Below are 16,709 nucleotides of genomic sequence, written 5' to 3' on the forward strand. Positions count from 1 at the left end.
ACTATAGCGACGGTTTTCTATATACCGTGACAGCGGACAGTGAGAGTCAACGAAAAAGCTAGGTCCTAAGGTCCATAATGTGTACACTGAAGTCGCCGACTAGTATAAAGGGTTTGTACTTGTAGGTGTTTTATATTGTTCTGTCACAATTATAATTGTTATTAGTCTATTGTTAAACCTGATGTTTAAATTTTACACGGGGCTGTGTCGTTAGCATGGACGCCAAACGGACGGACAAGTCTCGGCCTTAAAAGTGCTTCGCCCCTAAAAATTGGAGGGGACCCTAATACTAGACTTTGTTGTCTAGTCTACTCGCACCGTAGCCTTTGTGTGCACTGGTGTACTCCTTGAATTAACTTTGTTTCGACGCGCTGCAGAAGCGGATCTCAGAGGCCACGTAGAAAAAAGCACGTGGTTAAAATCTGCTCGGCCAGGTACCGCAACAATTCCAGCTGTTCACAAAAAGCGTCGGCTCTTTCAATGAATTCGTTCAATTATTTTCATTACTTATCCTGACAGTTAATTGACCCTTATCTTAAAGGAGCCCTGCAACACTTTTTCAGCAGGGTCAGGAAACGCTGCCGATCGGTAGTCGAGGCTCCCGAGAACACGCGAGCCAAACATTGTAGTGCAGCACGCGACCTGGAATTAACAATTAATTCTGAAATCAGCGAGAAATCGCTCCTTCTTCTATCTACAAATGATGCCATATACCCAAAATCTCCACGTTATAAGAATAAACCCCACGGGCATTGGCTGATTTGAGCATCGTGAGCTGCATAGTTACTGTGGCCGCCGCGGGATGCCACCACGCGCCCGCGCTCGCGATCGCACTGGAAGTAAGCCGTGCGTTGGAAGAAAAATATTAAAATTATGTGCTCAAGGTAATGACCTGCACTGACGAAGGGACGCATCTTGCCCCCTTGTCATCCCCTTGTCTGCGTAACTTTCAGCGCGCTCTCTGTACGAAAGGAGAGATAAAGTGCTTGAGGCGTGCGACAAATCCCTGTAACTCCGCTCGTACTTGACGGATTTTTAAATTTTTGCGGCAGTCAATTCGTGGGGCAATAAGCTCTTGTAATGAAGCCATTCGACGATTACTTTGAAAAGTGTTGCAGGGCCCTTTCAAGTCATGTGCTCCGATATCGTATTTATGCAATATGTCTTAACTTGAAGCAGAACCACCGATGTACTAGTTTTATTTTTTGAAGACTTTTCTATTCGAAAAACCGGAAAACGACGCTTGCTCGTGATTTTGCGGTACTACTACTGCTACTACTACTAGCAGTAGTAGCAATACTACTACTGCTAGTAATGAGAAATTCGTTGTCGAACCGTCGGCTCCAGTACACACGCCCTGATTACGAATTTCTCATCACTTCGATCTTCCCCTTCCTGCTTTTTTTTTGGATTACTACTGCTAGTAGTACTACTAGCACTACTAATGCTAGTACTGCTACTGCTTTTCTACTACTATTACTGCCGCTAGTACCAGTGCTATTTTACTGCTTACCATTATCGCTTTTTTGAGGCCGCACCCGATGCATGTGTCACCTCTGGTTTTCAGATCATTTATGACTTTGATAAATCCGGGCTTCGTGTCGGCGTTCACTGGTGTGAGAGGGTGCACCACGAACGCTCTTCGACCAAACCTCAAGATGGCCAGTTGAAGTGAGTCATTCTCGATTCCATTAACGTACCTCGTTACAGCCTCTTTTAAGAAGTCCAAGCGTTGGTAATACTGAAAATGGAGAGCAAAAATAGTGTTTCACTTAACAAAAATACAGCGTATTAAGAACAGGCTCGTTCGTAGTCGTAGCATACACGAGACATATTAACGAGGGCGAGTCCCAGTTCTGGCTAGCATCGTATACAGCCTACGCTGACAACTACTTAGAAGTCGGCATCGAGCCCCGGTCGTCCTAGTAATGGAACATGTCTGAATGACATCTTTGTGACGTGACGCCACCTGACGTCGCCAAAAGAAAGCCTAGGAAAACGAACGGAATTGCCCATAGTTTCTCCTCTCTTGCGTTTGAATCAATAAAAAAACGTAGTGCAGCTTACATTTAGCGCTTTAGAAAGCGTCTACTTCTGGGCAGACTACCATACCCGCGAGATTCGAGCTTTCTGATCAGCCGCCATCGTAATTGTTTCAACTGCAAGGTAACATCGTATCTGTTTTTGGTTGTCTTCGCGAAGCTGTCCATTTTTTTTTTTGTTTTCGGCTACGTGAGAATTGGAATGAGACAAGGTAGCCACTGTCCGCTTGCGCTGTCTATGTGGCCGTCTACGGCGAGTACTGCAACACAGCCTTAATGACGGCTAATGTTGACTAACCACGGCTGATTCCCAGTGTTACCTAGTGGCCTAGCATTGACTTACTGTCGGCTAATCTTTGCAATATGTGATGACTAAATGATGGTCTTCCTTAGTTCTGACAATATATCGGCTCATGTAGCCTATCTAGTGTTATAACAGAAGCATTGTCTTCATTTACTCTGTATACCACGTTGCTGTCGCATATACACGAACAGCTGTCTGAGTTGGTTCCGCCTGATTTTTTTTTTCTTTTTTTTTCCGTGAGTACTGCGGGTCGCGACAGCGTTGATATATTATGTCAGTTATGCATCAGCAACTGCACGTCCATCGATACCTTCGCACTTGAGTACTGCACGGCCGTTTGAACGGCCCTCTACCCAATTGAACACGCGCACTCCGTTCAGCCGGTATGTACAGACGAATGTCCAATACAGACGAAAGTCTAATAATTTTTTATGTTCAGCAAAAATGTTATATCGCATCTTTTTCTGTAACTGCAGTGCTGACCACGACTTTCATCTGGATACGTTACACGACAAAGACATGAGCTCACAATAACGCCCTATGTAACCCGTAGCAACTGTTATAAATATTCATTCTTTCCGCGAGCTATAAATGACTAGAACAATCCAACCAACGCCGATGTTTCGCAGCCATCTTTAACATTGTGTTCTTCCAGCCTCAACAAGAGTACACAAATTCATACAGCTAACCCCTTATACGTTTCATTAGTTTTGTACTGCGGAATGTTAAATGCTAACGCGTTAATCCCACTCTGCGAAAATTCCCGAAAGGGATTGCAGTATTTATGAATGAATGAATGAATGAATGAATGAATGAATGAATGAATGAATGAATGAATGAATGAATGCTTCCGCAGAGATCTTTCGTTTTTAAATGGAGATAATGTAGTAAATAGAGGTAAAATGGAGGGACATGATGTCTGCTTGAGTTAGCTATAATGAAGACACGCTGATGCATTGGTACTTTCTTGTTACGCATTGCAAAGCACGAGTAAAGCAGTTGTGAGATCGCACACCGTTCGTTGTCATCGTGTCTACGTTCGCGTTCTTGTGCTAGGTACGCAATGCAAGAAGGAAAGTACGAGAACCACAGGCTTCTTCCAACAGCGAACGAAAGCCGATGTGCTTGGTGCTGGCTATAGCATATTTTACGGATGTGTTTCGGTGCCGCCCTGCCGTTTTGTGTCTTTGACAACTGAACGAACAGCGCTGCTGTAGACGTATTCGCATGAAAATGGTTGGGTTGGTGCATTCGACGTTTCATGACCTTATTAATTCACATTGCGATAAGGAAAGTCCACTGCGGTGGTACAGTGGTTACGGCACCAGGCTGCTGACCCAAACGTCCTGGGTTCGATCCTGGCCGCGGCTGCCGCATTTTCGATGGAGGCGAAAATGCTAGAGGCCCGTGTACTTGGATTTAGGTGCACGTTAAAGAACCCCAGGTGGTCGAAATTTCCGGAGCCCTCCACTATGGCGTCTCTCGTAATCATATCATGATTTCGCGACGTTAAACCCCATATTATTATTATTATTATTATTATTATTATTATTATTATTATTATTATTATTATTATTATTATTATTATTATTATTATTATTATTATTATTACTACTACTATTGAAAAATAGGAAAACATGCGTTTAACAGCCAAAGGTGGCGGCGCCCATGCATCTTACGTAATATCGTCTAGAATGGGTCTGTCGGCCGCCGAAGTGGTGCAGTGGCTACGGTGCTGAGCTTCTGAATCGAAAGTCACAGGTTCGATTCAGGCTGAATTTCGATGGAGGCGAAATGCCGGTGGACCGTGTACTGGGTGACGTTAGTGCACGTTAAAGAACACCTGGTGGTCGAAAATTTCCTGAGCTCTCGACTACGGCGTGCCCCAAAATCATGCAGAGGTTTTGGCTCGTGAAACCGCAGAAATTATATTATTATAATGGGCGTGGACTTACATCCATGCTGGTCGAGAGGTCGAGTACAAGCACCACGCACTGTGCGAGAGTCTTGGTCTCTTGGATTTCTACGAAAGTGGTCTCGATATGCTCGTACATGGCTGGTCTTCGAATGCTTCGAACATGAAAAAAAAAAAAAAAGAGATCAGGTACCTTTTTTTACTCACTGCACTTTTAAGCTCGGTACAGTTTCTTTTCATTGCTCCCAAGGAGATAAGCGCGTGTATTCATCAACTGAACTCATGGGTAGAGACTGGTAAGACAAGTAAAAATAATGGGATTGATAGAAAGATATCTCCGGTTGGCTAACTTGCGCTGTAGAAAGAGACAGGGGACGCTAAAGACCAGGAACAAAAGAAGGAAGTAACAGAAAAGCGTCCGTGTTTACGCCGCCACACGTTTAGACAAGGCAGAACCACACGAAGAGAAAAGATAATGAAGCTAAGGAAAGAACACATGCACCGTGTAAGAACTGCACTATAGTGATATCTACAAGCAACAACTCATTTTCTTCTTTCGACTTCATTACCTGTTGGCTTCATGGGGTTTCATCTAACAAAAATCATTGGCCAAGAGAGAAAAACATCTTTATTATGTAAGTAGAACAAAAATCGTGGAGGAACCCCTAGTCCGGGGTCCCTAGGGCGGCTCCGTCGACGTGTTGAGCCCGTTGTATGATGGTTCGCAGGACTTCAAGCACTCCGTTGACCAGCGAAGCTGAAACGTACGGCCCCGGTGTTTATCGCTCGCCGGATTTTATCGAAGTTTCTTCTGTTGTAGCTTTTGATTTCTCTCTATGACCAAATTTAAGATATGCTTGTTTCAAGCTTTGTGTTTCGTGATCTTAGCTTAAAGGATATTAAGTACACCTAAAGGATTTTACGGGTAGCGATTCATGCTGCGGCGGGTATCATCACTAGTTATGTATGCTGATAAAACCTTTAGAGAAACTAGTGCAAGTGCGGGGACCCTTCGAGATAGCGTTTGCTAGCATTGCTGCTTCGCATTCAAAGGCTGCCGGAAAGGCACATTTTTTCGCCTCTTAGTCTTACAGGGCTTCGCTGTAAAGAACGGGCCCCACGGTCCATTTCACTCTTTCGTGCCGGGAAGGAATCGCGTAGTCATATACACTGTCAGTATCCCACTGAGACGTACAAAGTCACACAGCGCGCAGTGTTGCAGTTGTCTTGACATAGGGAAGGAAGATTCAAGAACGACCTCGAAAATTTACCTCTGAAAGTCCTCGTTCTCGCTGATCACTTCCCACGCCGACCTTTGTTGGCAAAGCCTGTTCTGTTTGTTAGGAGCGAACGGGTAGTGCTGACGGACACCGCTAGCATTGTCACAGAATTGGCTCACCTGCGAAAATGGCAGAAACTCGTGTTTTCGATGATATGGGGAGATGATATGGGTGGGAGGAGGTGGAAGGCAGCTTGGCGGTAAGTCACGAAAATAGCTACCAGTGTATAAGTGAACGTTCTCTAACAGCATCTTGGAATTCAGTTTTTTTTTAACTCCAGCTACTTGCAGATAGTGTAAAAACGTTTCGCATGCATTTGAATGGCAAAATGAGCTTATTGGAATTGCAGAAGAGGTGGATACATTCCGTTGTTCTAGTCTTCGCGCTGTGTTCAGGAGGGAGGACGTTTGGGCATGTTGGTATAGTTCATAGCACTTCAGAAACCATAGCGCGCTAAACGGACACGAGACAAGATGACCGCAGGAAAGCGCTTGTCCTGTGGTCATCTTGTCTCGAGTTCGTTTAGCGCGCTATGGTTTCTGAAGTTCGCACTGTCAGCGACCGAGAACCTCCGTAGCCTTTTATTCTTGTGCGGGTGCAATCAAAGAAACTTAAAACACGTCTGACTTTCAGAGTAGAAATCACCGTAACCTGGATCACCGCCATCTCCGAGTAAGCACTATGACTTGGCCGATTCGGCGCCGTCAGAAACCATCACATATCGCGGCGTTGCAAGTAAGCGGAAAGTAAGCTTTACAGGTGTAAGCTAGGCGTGTGAAATGGTCACGGTTCAGAAATTACTTCAGTAATGTTTCTAAGCCGCACCCAAACTGATGCAATGTCGTCTAGGCGACGTACGCGTGGTCATTCAAATATACTGTACGCGCTTAAGGCTGTAACTATAGTATATATATGCGTAGCGTAGCGACCTATTGTGTAGCGCCATTGTGACCAATCACCCTTAAAAGAATTTGGAATAATTTCTCTTTCTGGATCCGTGCCACCGTGACATCGGCACAGCGCTAACGTGAAATAAACTGTAAAGTGATGTGGGCCTGCTACTCACATTGCCAACCTGGGGCATGAACATGATCGATGACTCAATGAGATGGCCACTGCTCGGCTGATGCAGGGTGACCACGCAGTCCCTTGATAAGCGACACGCACTGTCCATGGTGCACTTTCCTTTGGACGCGGTCCTGGCCGTGAAGGCCATCCTTTCAGAACAGGCGTTAAGTTTCACCTGAAATCGATGACCCGACTCGTAACAATGTTGCAGCCAGGGGTGTAGGCAAAAATTTTTTGTGTGGGAGTCAGACGCCACTGTATGTATGTTCGTGCCTGTGCGCGTATATATACACGTGCAAAATGAAAAAAAAAAGCATCTTTTAGGGGGGAGGGGAGGGCGGTTGAGGGATTATTATTTTTTCACGCGCTTCGTCCCATCATAGGCGCCGTTCCTTCGCTTTCAATTCTCCTCGAGGTACTCAAACTATTTACAGAAATCGTCATAAATACAAGGCACGCCATTCGGATGCCACTTTTCTGTGCAGGATAGAAACATATAACAAAAGTGGGACCTGATTTCTGTTTACTTACTTACTTTAGACCAATTTTAGAAATGAGTTGGTGCTCGAAATCAAAACTTTGTTTTGAATTAAAAGCTGGAAATACAACCGCAACATCAATATGTGTTTTTGAAAAATTATCTTTTAAGTACAAAAGGTTTCGTTCACATCTGTTCAGCACTTATCTAAGCACAGCAATTCAGCTTTCAATATTTCAATGGGTTTTCTTCCATACAGCTTCTTTTAGGGGCGGAGCACCTTAGGGTCTCGGCGTATCGGTTGCATCGTTCATCGTTGTCTGCTGTCGCGTCGTGCGTCGTTGTCGCTGTCGGGACGGTCCACTTGCTTGAGCGCGCTGAACTACCAGCTCGCAAGGAACGAGAACGCGCCCTCGCCCGCGAGAGACAACGCCGATGCAGGCAGCGTCTGCTAGCGAGTTTCTTGATTGAAAAAACGGACCGCTTGTGCTGCACAACCGTTCACCGGCCATCCCGTATATATAGGCACTGTATTTTGTCCTGCAATGTAGTGCCGGTGGGAGATTTCTCTTGTGAGTAGTTGAACGATAAAGATTCGCAGCGTGCACGTTAACTAAAAGCGGACTGCGGGTCTCTGTGTCTAATCTTTCTCCGGTCTCTCATTGCTGGCGCACACTGCATGCTTCGCCTCCCCCCCCCCCCCCCCTCCCACAGGTTTCACGTTAGTGGAGCTGAGACACCCTTCCGTACATGCCACGCCCCTCCCCAATTTTTTTTAGCATTGGAGCAATGATCTTGTGTTCGGCTGCTCTACTGCGAAATGAAATGTATGAAATGTCGGCGATTCTAACATAACATGTAGATGCGGCCTTGTTAAACACGTTGTATGCACTTAGAAATATGTATGTGTACCATTCGGAAAACAATGCTTACCTTGCCGTTGTGGCAGTACGTCAGTGGGTACTGGTGGTCACCACTGCAGCCATGCTCATCAAACACGCCATACCGGAAATGCGCCCACTCGTGTACGAACGTGTACGCTGGAAATTGAGAGATCAAACTGATAGCTTACTATCCAAGTTTCGCGAAAGTATCCCTATTTTCTCATTCACCATTATTCTTAGTAGTAGTAGAGGTCGTAGTTGTAGTCGTCGTATCGGCACCTCTAAATGCGTGCTCGTTTGTGCGAATTAAGTTGAAGCATGTATCTATATGCGTCGCTCTCCGATCGTCGTATTGAATGCGTGAAGTGCCTTGGAATAAATCTGCTGACCTTTGTCCTTACTTGCCCCGCCACGGTGGTCTAGTGGTTATTTCGCTCGACTGCTGACCCGAAGGTCGCGGGATCGAATCCCGCCCGCGGTGGCTGCATTTTCGGTTTAGGCGAAAATGTTTGAGGCCCGTGTACTTTAGGTGCACGTTAGAACCCCAGGTGGTGGAAATTTCCGGAGCGCTCCACTACGGCGTCTCTCATATCCATATGGTGGTTTTGGGACGTTATTATTATTATTACTTTGTGCTTACTTTAAGCTAACAGGGTACATGTATCAGTATGGCTCGCGTTTTGCAAAACTGCAGTTTTGCAAGACGCAAGCGAAAATGCAGCACCAACGAGCTACATACGTCACGTGCGTCGTTTTCAACCGCTGATTTGACAGCGATTTCTTTAAAGGTAATTCGGCAAGACAGCAGTATAAACCAGACCCGTAAATTTCAAAGATAATTCGTTAAGAAAATTGTGCTTTTAAAAGATCTCTAACGAGGGAGTGAAAAAAGATTGTTTCGTCTTATCAAATCACTTTTTCACAAACCGAAAACAACCCTATCGCCGCGAGAAAACGCTTGGTAAGCGAGAAAATGCGCAAAAGAAAAAAAAAAAGAAAGGCCGGTGTCGATGCTATTTTGAGGTTTGTGCACAAAGTCGTCGTGACATAAGAGAATTCACGGCGTCGCTATGGACTACGAAATTTTTCATTGATTAAAACCAGTTATATTGTGTTCTAAGGTTGGCGGATAGTTACCATAGGATGTTTGATGAAATTTTATTCAGCCAGTATGACCAACAAGTTTTAAAGTAATACTTCGTGAATGTATGACGCCCTGCTGACATTCAGGAAGCGATGTTTTGGCCTTAAACTCAAAAATGAAACTCTAGGCGTTCGTTACTCTCCTAATTACAAACTTATGATGGTGAAGTTACTCTAGAATTCGTACACAATAATTTAGCACTCTTAGCTGATTGAGCGTTTCTCTCAAGTGTTTCACTAAAGATAGTCTGGAAAGATCACACGTTTGCTCTTTAGCGTTCCTTTAAAAATAGCCCGCAGAGATAAGGCTTACCCGAGTGGTCTAGCTGGCTCACGGTCGATTTCCTGTATTGGGCGAGGAACCCGGGCGTCAGTTGAATGAAGTCTCCTGGCTGACCGCAGGGCCTTATTTGCTGCGTGAATGGCCTGTCCCCATACGGTTCACCCGGCAGGTCAATGCGGATGTCACTTTGCTCAAAAGAGCCTGATGATACGTTGCGGGCATATTTCCTTGCGGGCCATGTGCTAGGCGTCTCGATTGTGACCTGCTTCAAGTAGACCCGACCATTGGTGGCCCGGTGCAAGAACTTGGATGAAGCCGTAAGCAGCGCCTGTGAGTTACCAGTGTGTCAGATAAGAATTTCAGCTCTTGTACGCGCATGCAGGGTACAGCTGGAAATTTCGTTCAAGTGAATAAGAGCGAGTGTTCCGCGTATTGAGAGGCAGCAATTTCCGTGATACGCTGTACCAGTTCAAGTGAGACAAAGCAACTCGCCGAATCAACACTCGTGAACTGTTTTCGACCCCACATGCGTCTGTTGATAGACAGACTTTACCCTAAATACTCAATAGACAATGCTATTCAGCACTACATGAACAGCTTTTGTGGGTCGTGGACTGTCTTTCTCGAGCATATATTCGAAGCTTCATATCGAACTTATGTCATGGCCGTCAATCTCACAGCTATACATATATAGCGCAGTAGAGCAAGCACTTCGGGTAGTTGATAACCAATCACCTTGAATAAGAGAGTGGAAGTAGTATAGTGGCAGCCCTTAAAACACAAAGCGAGTGGACGAGGATCAATGCATCTAGAGTTACTGTATATGCTACCATTATGTAGCAGAGTTGCACACCTGTCTTCCGAACGCCGCTAGCAACCATGCATTGCGGAGAAGCTGCCGCTTGGGCCAATTTTTGTATTTCTCTACGCCGCCGCCGCAGCGAATTGGATTGACACCAGGCATCGACAGTTAAGTTAATCACCGGTCTTCGACACGCCAAACACGTGGATTGGCTACACGGTAGGCATGTCGCCTGCAAAAACAGAGCGGCTTCGCCGCATAGCTGTGGTTGCTTGCCAGACCTATGCGCAACTCTGCTACCTAAAGGTAGCATATATTAGTAACTCTAAATGCGTCGACCTAGAAGAAAAAGATGATGGCTTTCGCCTTCGAGTCGCGTTAGGCGAATGCACAAGGCTTTGTCTAGCTTGTAAGCCTTGCATTTCTTCGCTAAAAACGGCGGCTTATAGAGGTTGGAATGTAAGCAGGAAGCGTTCTATGTAAGCATGAAGTAACGTTCCGAGTTGCGACAGAGCTCACCTTTATGTCCTGGATGATAGACTCGTCGTAAGGAACATCTCTGCTTATCGAAACCAGCAGGTTCGTGTATCCGCCGTCAGAAGTGTCAATTTCCAACGACGCAACCGAGCTTACAAGCCAAATCAGGATTACCACCAGACGTTGTCCTCTGTTCATCCTAACTTCAAGAAGAAAAATGTTGTGATATACTGACCCTTTGCAACAAAGCGTCCTCATTTGAAGACGCGTTTTACTTGTGCCATTTCTGTGCACTGTTGGCTATGAAAAGACTACAGACACTGAGCTAGTGTTATACTAAGCATTCTTGTTGCGTGAAATTCCTTGACATCACTTCTGGTTGAAATACTTTGCTAAACACGATCGCTTTGGTGAAGGCAGTATCGTGAATAACGAGACGCTGGACGTGGCGTGTCTCGGCAGGAATCTGAAAATATTTTGAACTTTTTAGAAATGCTCGCTGCTCACAGATATGTAACTTGAGTGGGTCGTTGAATTTGGTTTATGAAGTAATATAGCATGAAGGACTGTACAATAATTCGACGATAATTAGTTACGTTGTAATTACAATTATTTGCTGTAAAAGGCACTATAATTTACTCTAGCACTTCCACTTGCTTCAAATTTGGTATCCAGATAATTGGCATAAACTTATGTAAATTTCACATATTATAGAGAGTCGAGCATAATGCGTGTCGCAAAGTGGTAAAAAACTAGCGCAGCTAATTCTTCACATGTAAAATAAAAGCGAATGTGCTATCGGTTCGAATTCAATTTTTGCCTTGTATTACTAGAACTAATCTTGTTGAGATGTACGTTTACTTCGTGTGAGACAAACCAACTAATCAGTTTTTTGCAACACGCAATGCGCGCCAGAATTTAACGATGGCGTTCTTTCATCTGTTTTTCACGCTTACAGGATGTCATTCAAGTTAGGATGAGAATATTTTATAGGTACTGTTGAAAAAAAATGGCCACTCTGCAGATTGGATACTCTTGTAATAAATAATCAGCTGTAAACTAAACCGGTCGCTATAGTCGCTGGTTTCTCCAGCTTCGCACGTACCACCACATTCTCAAAACGAGCCTTCTTATAAGGTTCTTTAAAATTACTAAAATGGTGCGAACGAGCGCTCGGAGGCAAAGCGTCGAAAGCGTCATCTTCAACATTACAAAGGCTTCCCTCTACAAGTTATCACTTGAGAAGTTATGTCGTTATTAGACAGTCGTCCGACACTGACCTGTGAGGTCCTCTTTGACAGCAAGCGATTCTGTGCTCCTCCTCTTCACGCTGTGTTGTGAGAATTATCGGAGCCACTGACTGGACAGGTGAAACGGTACCTCTAGATGAATGCTTTGCGACGGTTTGCAGTTTTGCTTGCTTAATAAGCTGCGTTCGGCGTCGGCTCAGTTTAATAACGGACACGAAGAGATATTGCAGGAAATGTCGATAACGTTCTGGCAAGCACCCCTCATGATAACATGGGTAAGACAAACTAGGCCATCGCTGCGGGATAAGAAACGACCTTAATGCTATTTGTTGGTTTGCCGCAAGTTCTTGTATTTCAATGAATTATTTTTTTTTTTACTCAAAGAGAGCGATTACTTTATAGCAGGGCTCTCAAACTCCCTTCAGCTAGCTGGTCGCACTCATGAAATTTAACCCCTCAAGGGCCGGGAAAGTGAAGAAAATTGAAGCGGAGGGGAGAGGGGAAGGGGAGGGGGTGTGGCTGAACGATATGCCAGCTATCGTTGCCATTTGACAGAAGACTTTTCCCATATCTCATGTATGGTTCATTTCTAAAGGGGATGTGACGTCAGGTTTCTAGAAACATATCGATACCGATATCCAGAATTACTGAAATCTGCACTCCAATTCTGAAATATAGAGTTCTTGTCTCGCTGTTGCGTTTTACCACATGGTGATCACATAGGGTGCCGCGCGAAAAAAAAAATAAGTGTTGGAGACTAGACGCGTCTGTTCGGCTTACCCGAACAATGCGTTATTGATCGCAGTAGGCGAGAAAATAATGCGAGTACCATTGAGCAAAGCTTAACGCTAATATCAACGTACTTAATAAGAAAAAATAAAAAGAGGACGATGATAGTCATGCGCGGTACGGTCCGCTAGCGAAAGGTACGGGGGCCGCGTGTTTGAGACCCCTGCTTTATAGGTTCTGAATGCCGTACACCTAGCACCCTATACCAGGTGGAAGTGATTATGCGTCCAGAAACAGTAGACACTTATGCATCACGCATAAATAATGAGCCTAAACCAAGAGGCAAGTGAGGTGTTTGATTCACTTCACCCTAACTATGGAAGACTGACAACTCATCCATTGCCCCTAAAGAATTAGCACCTCGACTTCCAAGAATTCGTTGTCGGAGGTCTACCCACGTAAGTTTAATCTAGGTTTTAATATTGCCCTTGGGGTCCCCGAGCGTGCGCATGTGCACAGAGCGCAATGCAAGTCATCGCGCACACGATATAAACTACATAATGTTGATCGCGTCAATTATAGGTCGTGCAAACACTTTCGTTTCCATTCGCGTAAGATTCGCAATGTTTTTTATTGCGATAGCAATTATATGGACAGTCTCGTCTGGATTCTGCCGTCGCCGTCGCCGTCATGCACCCTATATGTATAAGCATATATATATATATATATATATATATATATATATATATATATATATATATAAAAGCCCCAAAGAAAAATAATTAAGAAAAATGCTTCCGAAGCGCGGAATCGAACCAGGGACCTCTCGCTCCGCAGCGAGTCACGCTAACCACTACGCCACGGAACGCAGGTCCTCCATGTAGCTAACGGCGAGCGTTATATACACACCCTTTACCGCTGGACGGACTCAGAGACGGCCTGTACTTATAAGCGTTTCTTCATTACCAGCGAGATGGCGCTAGGAGCGCGACGGGCGCATTTAAAAGCCGTCGGCGAGCTCGCCCGCTTCTTATATTTGCGCAGGGAGAACCTTGGCCTTCCGCTGTCTGCTCGCGCGGTTTTCTCGTGGTGAGGGCAAGAGGGATGTTTCACGCTTTCACCGTGATGTCGGCGCTCATATTACGGAGCGTACGAAAGTCACTCGAGCTCAAGAGACGCCGCTAAAGGAACAAACAGACGATGAGCGCGAACTATCAAGTGTCACAGCTCGACACTTGAAGCACGGTAGTTTCCTTCGCTGCTTCGGCCGCCTTTGCAACAGGAGCGCTGTTCAAACTGAGAGTATCCATTGACGAGCCTCTCTTCGTATAGCATTAGTTTCTTGCTATCGCATTCATTGCTTCGCCCTTGCGGCGAAACTGTGATTTTTCAATATTGACGAGTTGCGGCGCACACACAGAGACACGGACGCTTCAGCGTAATTTTCGCGGGCATGCGTTCACCGCATGGTTCCTCTGCAGCAAAAGATTAAGTGATAATGATGTACTTTCATTCGTTTTACCCCTAACATCTGAGTGCCATATATTGTGGGGATATGCGGAACAGATAAGGATAAGCATAAGAGGGACATAGATAAAATTGAACACGGAATGCAAAGAGATAACAATACAGGTTGAGCAAATAAACAAGCGTAATGAGAGCGCCGTAGCAAGCCTGTCATTGTTGTAGAAACTCATTGAAGAGAGAGTCATTGTCAGCACTTGCGGCAAAGAACTCTTTAAAAGGTCCGTTCTGCAATTGTATTCGCATACCCTGTGCTTATGATCTTATAGTTGAGATACAGATGAGGGCACAAAATATTTTTGTAACAATCTATACACCAATTACGTAGTTGTAAAATGTGTTTTACAACTACGTATTTGCTTCTCTTTAGTGACAGCTCCTATTCCAGTATGTTTGCGGCAGACATGTCAAGTTTTTTTCTGGATTTTGCATGCATTCAGAACTTGCAGGAGCAAATGGTTTTTTCCCAATATAAATAATAGCCAACGCAATCAAACCGATCGACAGCCCACTCCAGCATGCAGAGCAAACATAACATCTGCATGACCGTCTAAATCGTCATGGAAGCCTTACGCGAGGTAACAACAATGGCGTATATGTCTGTCAAAATCAGTATACGCCGACGTTTACAGATATAAAACAACGTACAGTCTGTTATCTAAGAAATCACGAACCGACCATGGGAACTATGCATCCCATGTTTATGTAGGGCGACTTGCGCGCGTGATTATCGAGATAAGAAACACACACCGTGCGTAACACGGGAGCATTGCGTGACCATTTCCTAATTAGCAGAAAATCGAACACGGTCACTGTTGTGCATTCTTACGGCGTCGAATATTTGCCCCCATCACTGGTATTCAATGGAGTGATGTAATCAGCGGCAGGCTGATTGAACCTTTAATTTGTTCCTTGCGATACTGCATATCGGAATGCATCTGGATTTCAGTAAAGCACGCGTGTTCTGCTCATATTAGGGGCTCAAAGGCCAATCTTTCGTCGCCAGGTTTTGCGCACGTGGGGCCGTTGCGCTCGCCAGCGCTTTTGTGATTTCATTTGCATGGCTTCCGTTCTCGTTAGGTCTACCAACCAGATAAGGATGTCATATAAACCCGTTCGTTTTTCTTCATATGCAGCCTTGACAAATAAGTTTCTACACTAATACAAGGCTAAATCTTTAGATTGCTCATCAAACACGAAAATTACCGTCGAAGACCCGCGGAGTCGGCGTCAACACGAGTGATGCAAAAAATCATCACGTGGTGACGTCACCATATGACGTCATCATGACATCACAGATCGCCGCCCCGCCACGGTGGTCTAGTGGTTATGGCGCTCGACTGCTGACCCGAAGGTCGCGGGATCGAATCGTGGCCGCGGCGGCTGCATTTTCGATGGAGGCGAAAATGTTTGAGGACCGTGTGCTTAGATTCAGGTGCACGTTAAAGAACCCCAAGTGGTCGAAATTTCCGGAGCCCTCCACTACGGCGTCCTTCATAATCATATCGTGGTTTTGGGACGTTAAACACCAGATATTATTTATCATCACAGATCGCCAAAATTTGACTTCAACATGACGTCACATACCGTGACGTTACATGATGTCGTCATCACATGACACTGTCGCTTGGTCAATGGTGGACCGATCACGGAGGCAGTGCAAAACCAGGTGGGATGCTGACAGCTTGCAGTGCATCCGATCCTGGAGGCAGTTCAAAACCACGTTAGGTGCAGAAAGCTTTCGGTGGGTGGCGGGGCAGGATCAGTACATTGACTGAGAAGAAAAAGGTGACTGTTGCCTTCGAGTCACCGTAGGCTAATGCATAAGGACCCTGTGAGTTTCTTTTTTCTTTTTTTTTCCAGCTTGTGTGCCAACTGTGGCCATCATTCCGACAGTCCACATTAAATTTGAGAGAGGTTTGAACCCGTGTAATGTAACGAAATCATTTGGAACAGTGTGCATGATGTCTTTACGAATTGACGCCACTTCGCATTGACAAGGAAAACGCCAAGGCAACGATGTACCTAGCTGTATTTTAACTATCTAAATGCGCGAAACATCCTTATCATCACCATCATTCACCGCCTATTATTATGTCTACTTCTACTGAAGGACGTAGGCCCCTACAAATGATCTCTACTTTGCCCTCTCTTGCGCGATCCGATTTCATTTTCAAGCGACGCTTTTTATGAGCGACTGATTTCGGTGATGCCGATGGCGGCGTTGTACAAGAAAAACCTGGCGCCGGCGAGCGTACGAAAATGCCGCCCTCGAAGGCGCGCCGGTCACATGTGTATTTATATGCGCCGTTTTCCAATAATTACTCTATCAAACGGGGGCTTGTCGATGAAGAGCCGTTCCTGATATGACTATCTAGGTCACTTGTATTTCCGTGTGGCCACATTTCATTGTTTTCTGGATATGAACGCATGACCGTCGTTGTTGCCTGTAGCAACCGAAGTGTTACACAGCTAAGCACGTGGATGGAGGTCAAATTCTCGCCATGGAGGAACGAAAAACTTAGTAGGG

General features: G+C 45.2%; 2 protein-coding genes across 2 annotated transcripts in view; one reads left to right on the forward strand and one right to left on the reverse strand.

Annotated features, from left to right (window-relative positions):
- The window catches only part of LOC119406976 (calcium-activated chloride channel regulator 1), a 174,065-nt gene that overhangs the window by 40,558 nt on the left and 116,798 nt on the right, over positions 1-16,709 (forward strand). The gene's annotated exons all lie outside the window — the stretch shown is intronic.
- Positions 1-16,709, reverse strand: part of LOC119372328 (calcium-activated chloride channel regulator 3A-1) — a 29,469-nt gene that overhangs the window by 10,507 nt on the left and 2,253 nt on the right. Inside the window, exons 3-9 of the mRNA XM_049419846.1 lie at positions 10,719-10,827; positions 9,428-9,725; positions 8,021-8,127; positions 6,608-6,784; positions 5,533-5,660; positions 4,302-4,416; positions 1,514-1,741 (exon numbers count right to left, since the gene is read on the reverse strand). Coding sequence (XP_049275803.1) covers positions 1,514-1,741; positions 4,302-4,416; positions 5,533-5,660; positions 6,608-6,784; positions 8,021-8,127; positions 9,428-9,725; positions 10,719-10,827 — 1,162 coding nt within the window. The remainder of the gene's footprint in view (positions 1-1,513; positions 1,742-4,301; positions 4,417-5,532; positions 5,661-6,607; positions 6,785-8,020; positions 8,128-9,427; positions 9,726-10,718; positions 10,828-16,709) is intronic.

Source organism: Rhipicephalus sanguineus, chromosome 10 (genome assembly GCF_013339695.2).
Source record: "Rhipicephalus sanguineus isolate Rsan-2018 chromosome 10, BIME_Rsan_1.4, whole genome shotgun sequence".
Taxonomy (NCBI): Eukaryota; Metazoa; Arthropoda; class Arachnida; order Ixodida; family Ixodidae; genus Rhipicephalus; species Rhipicephalus sanguineus.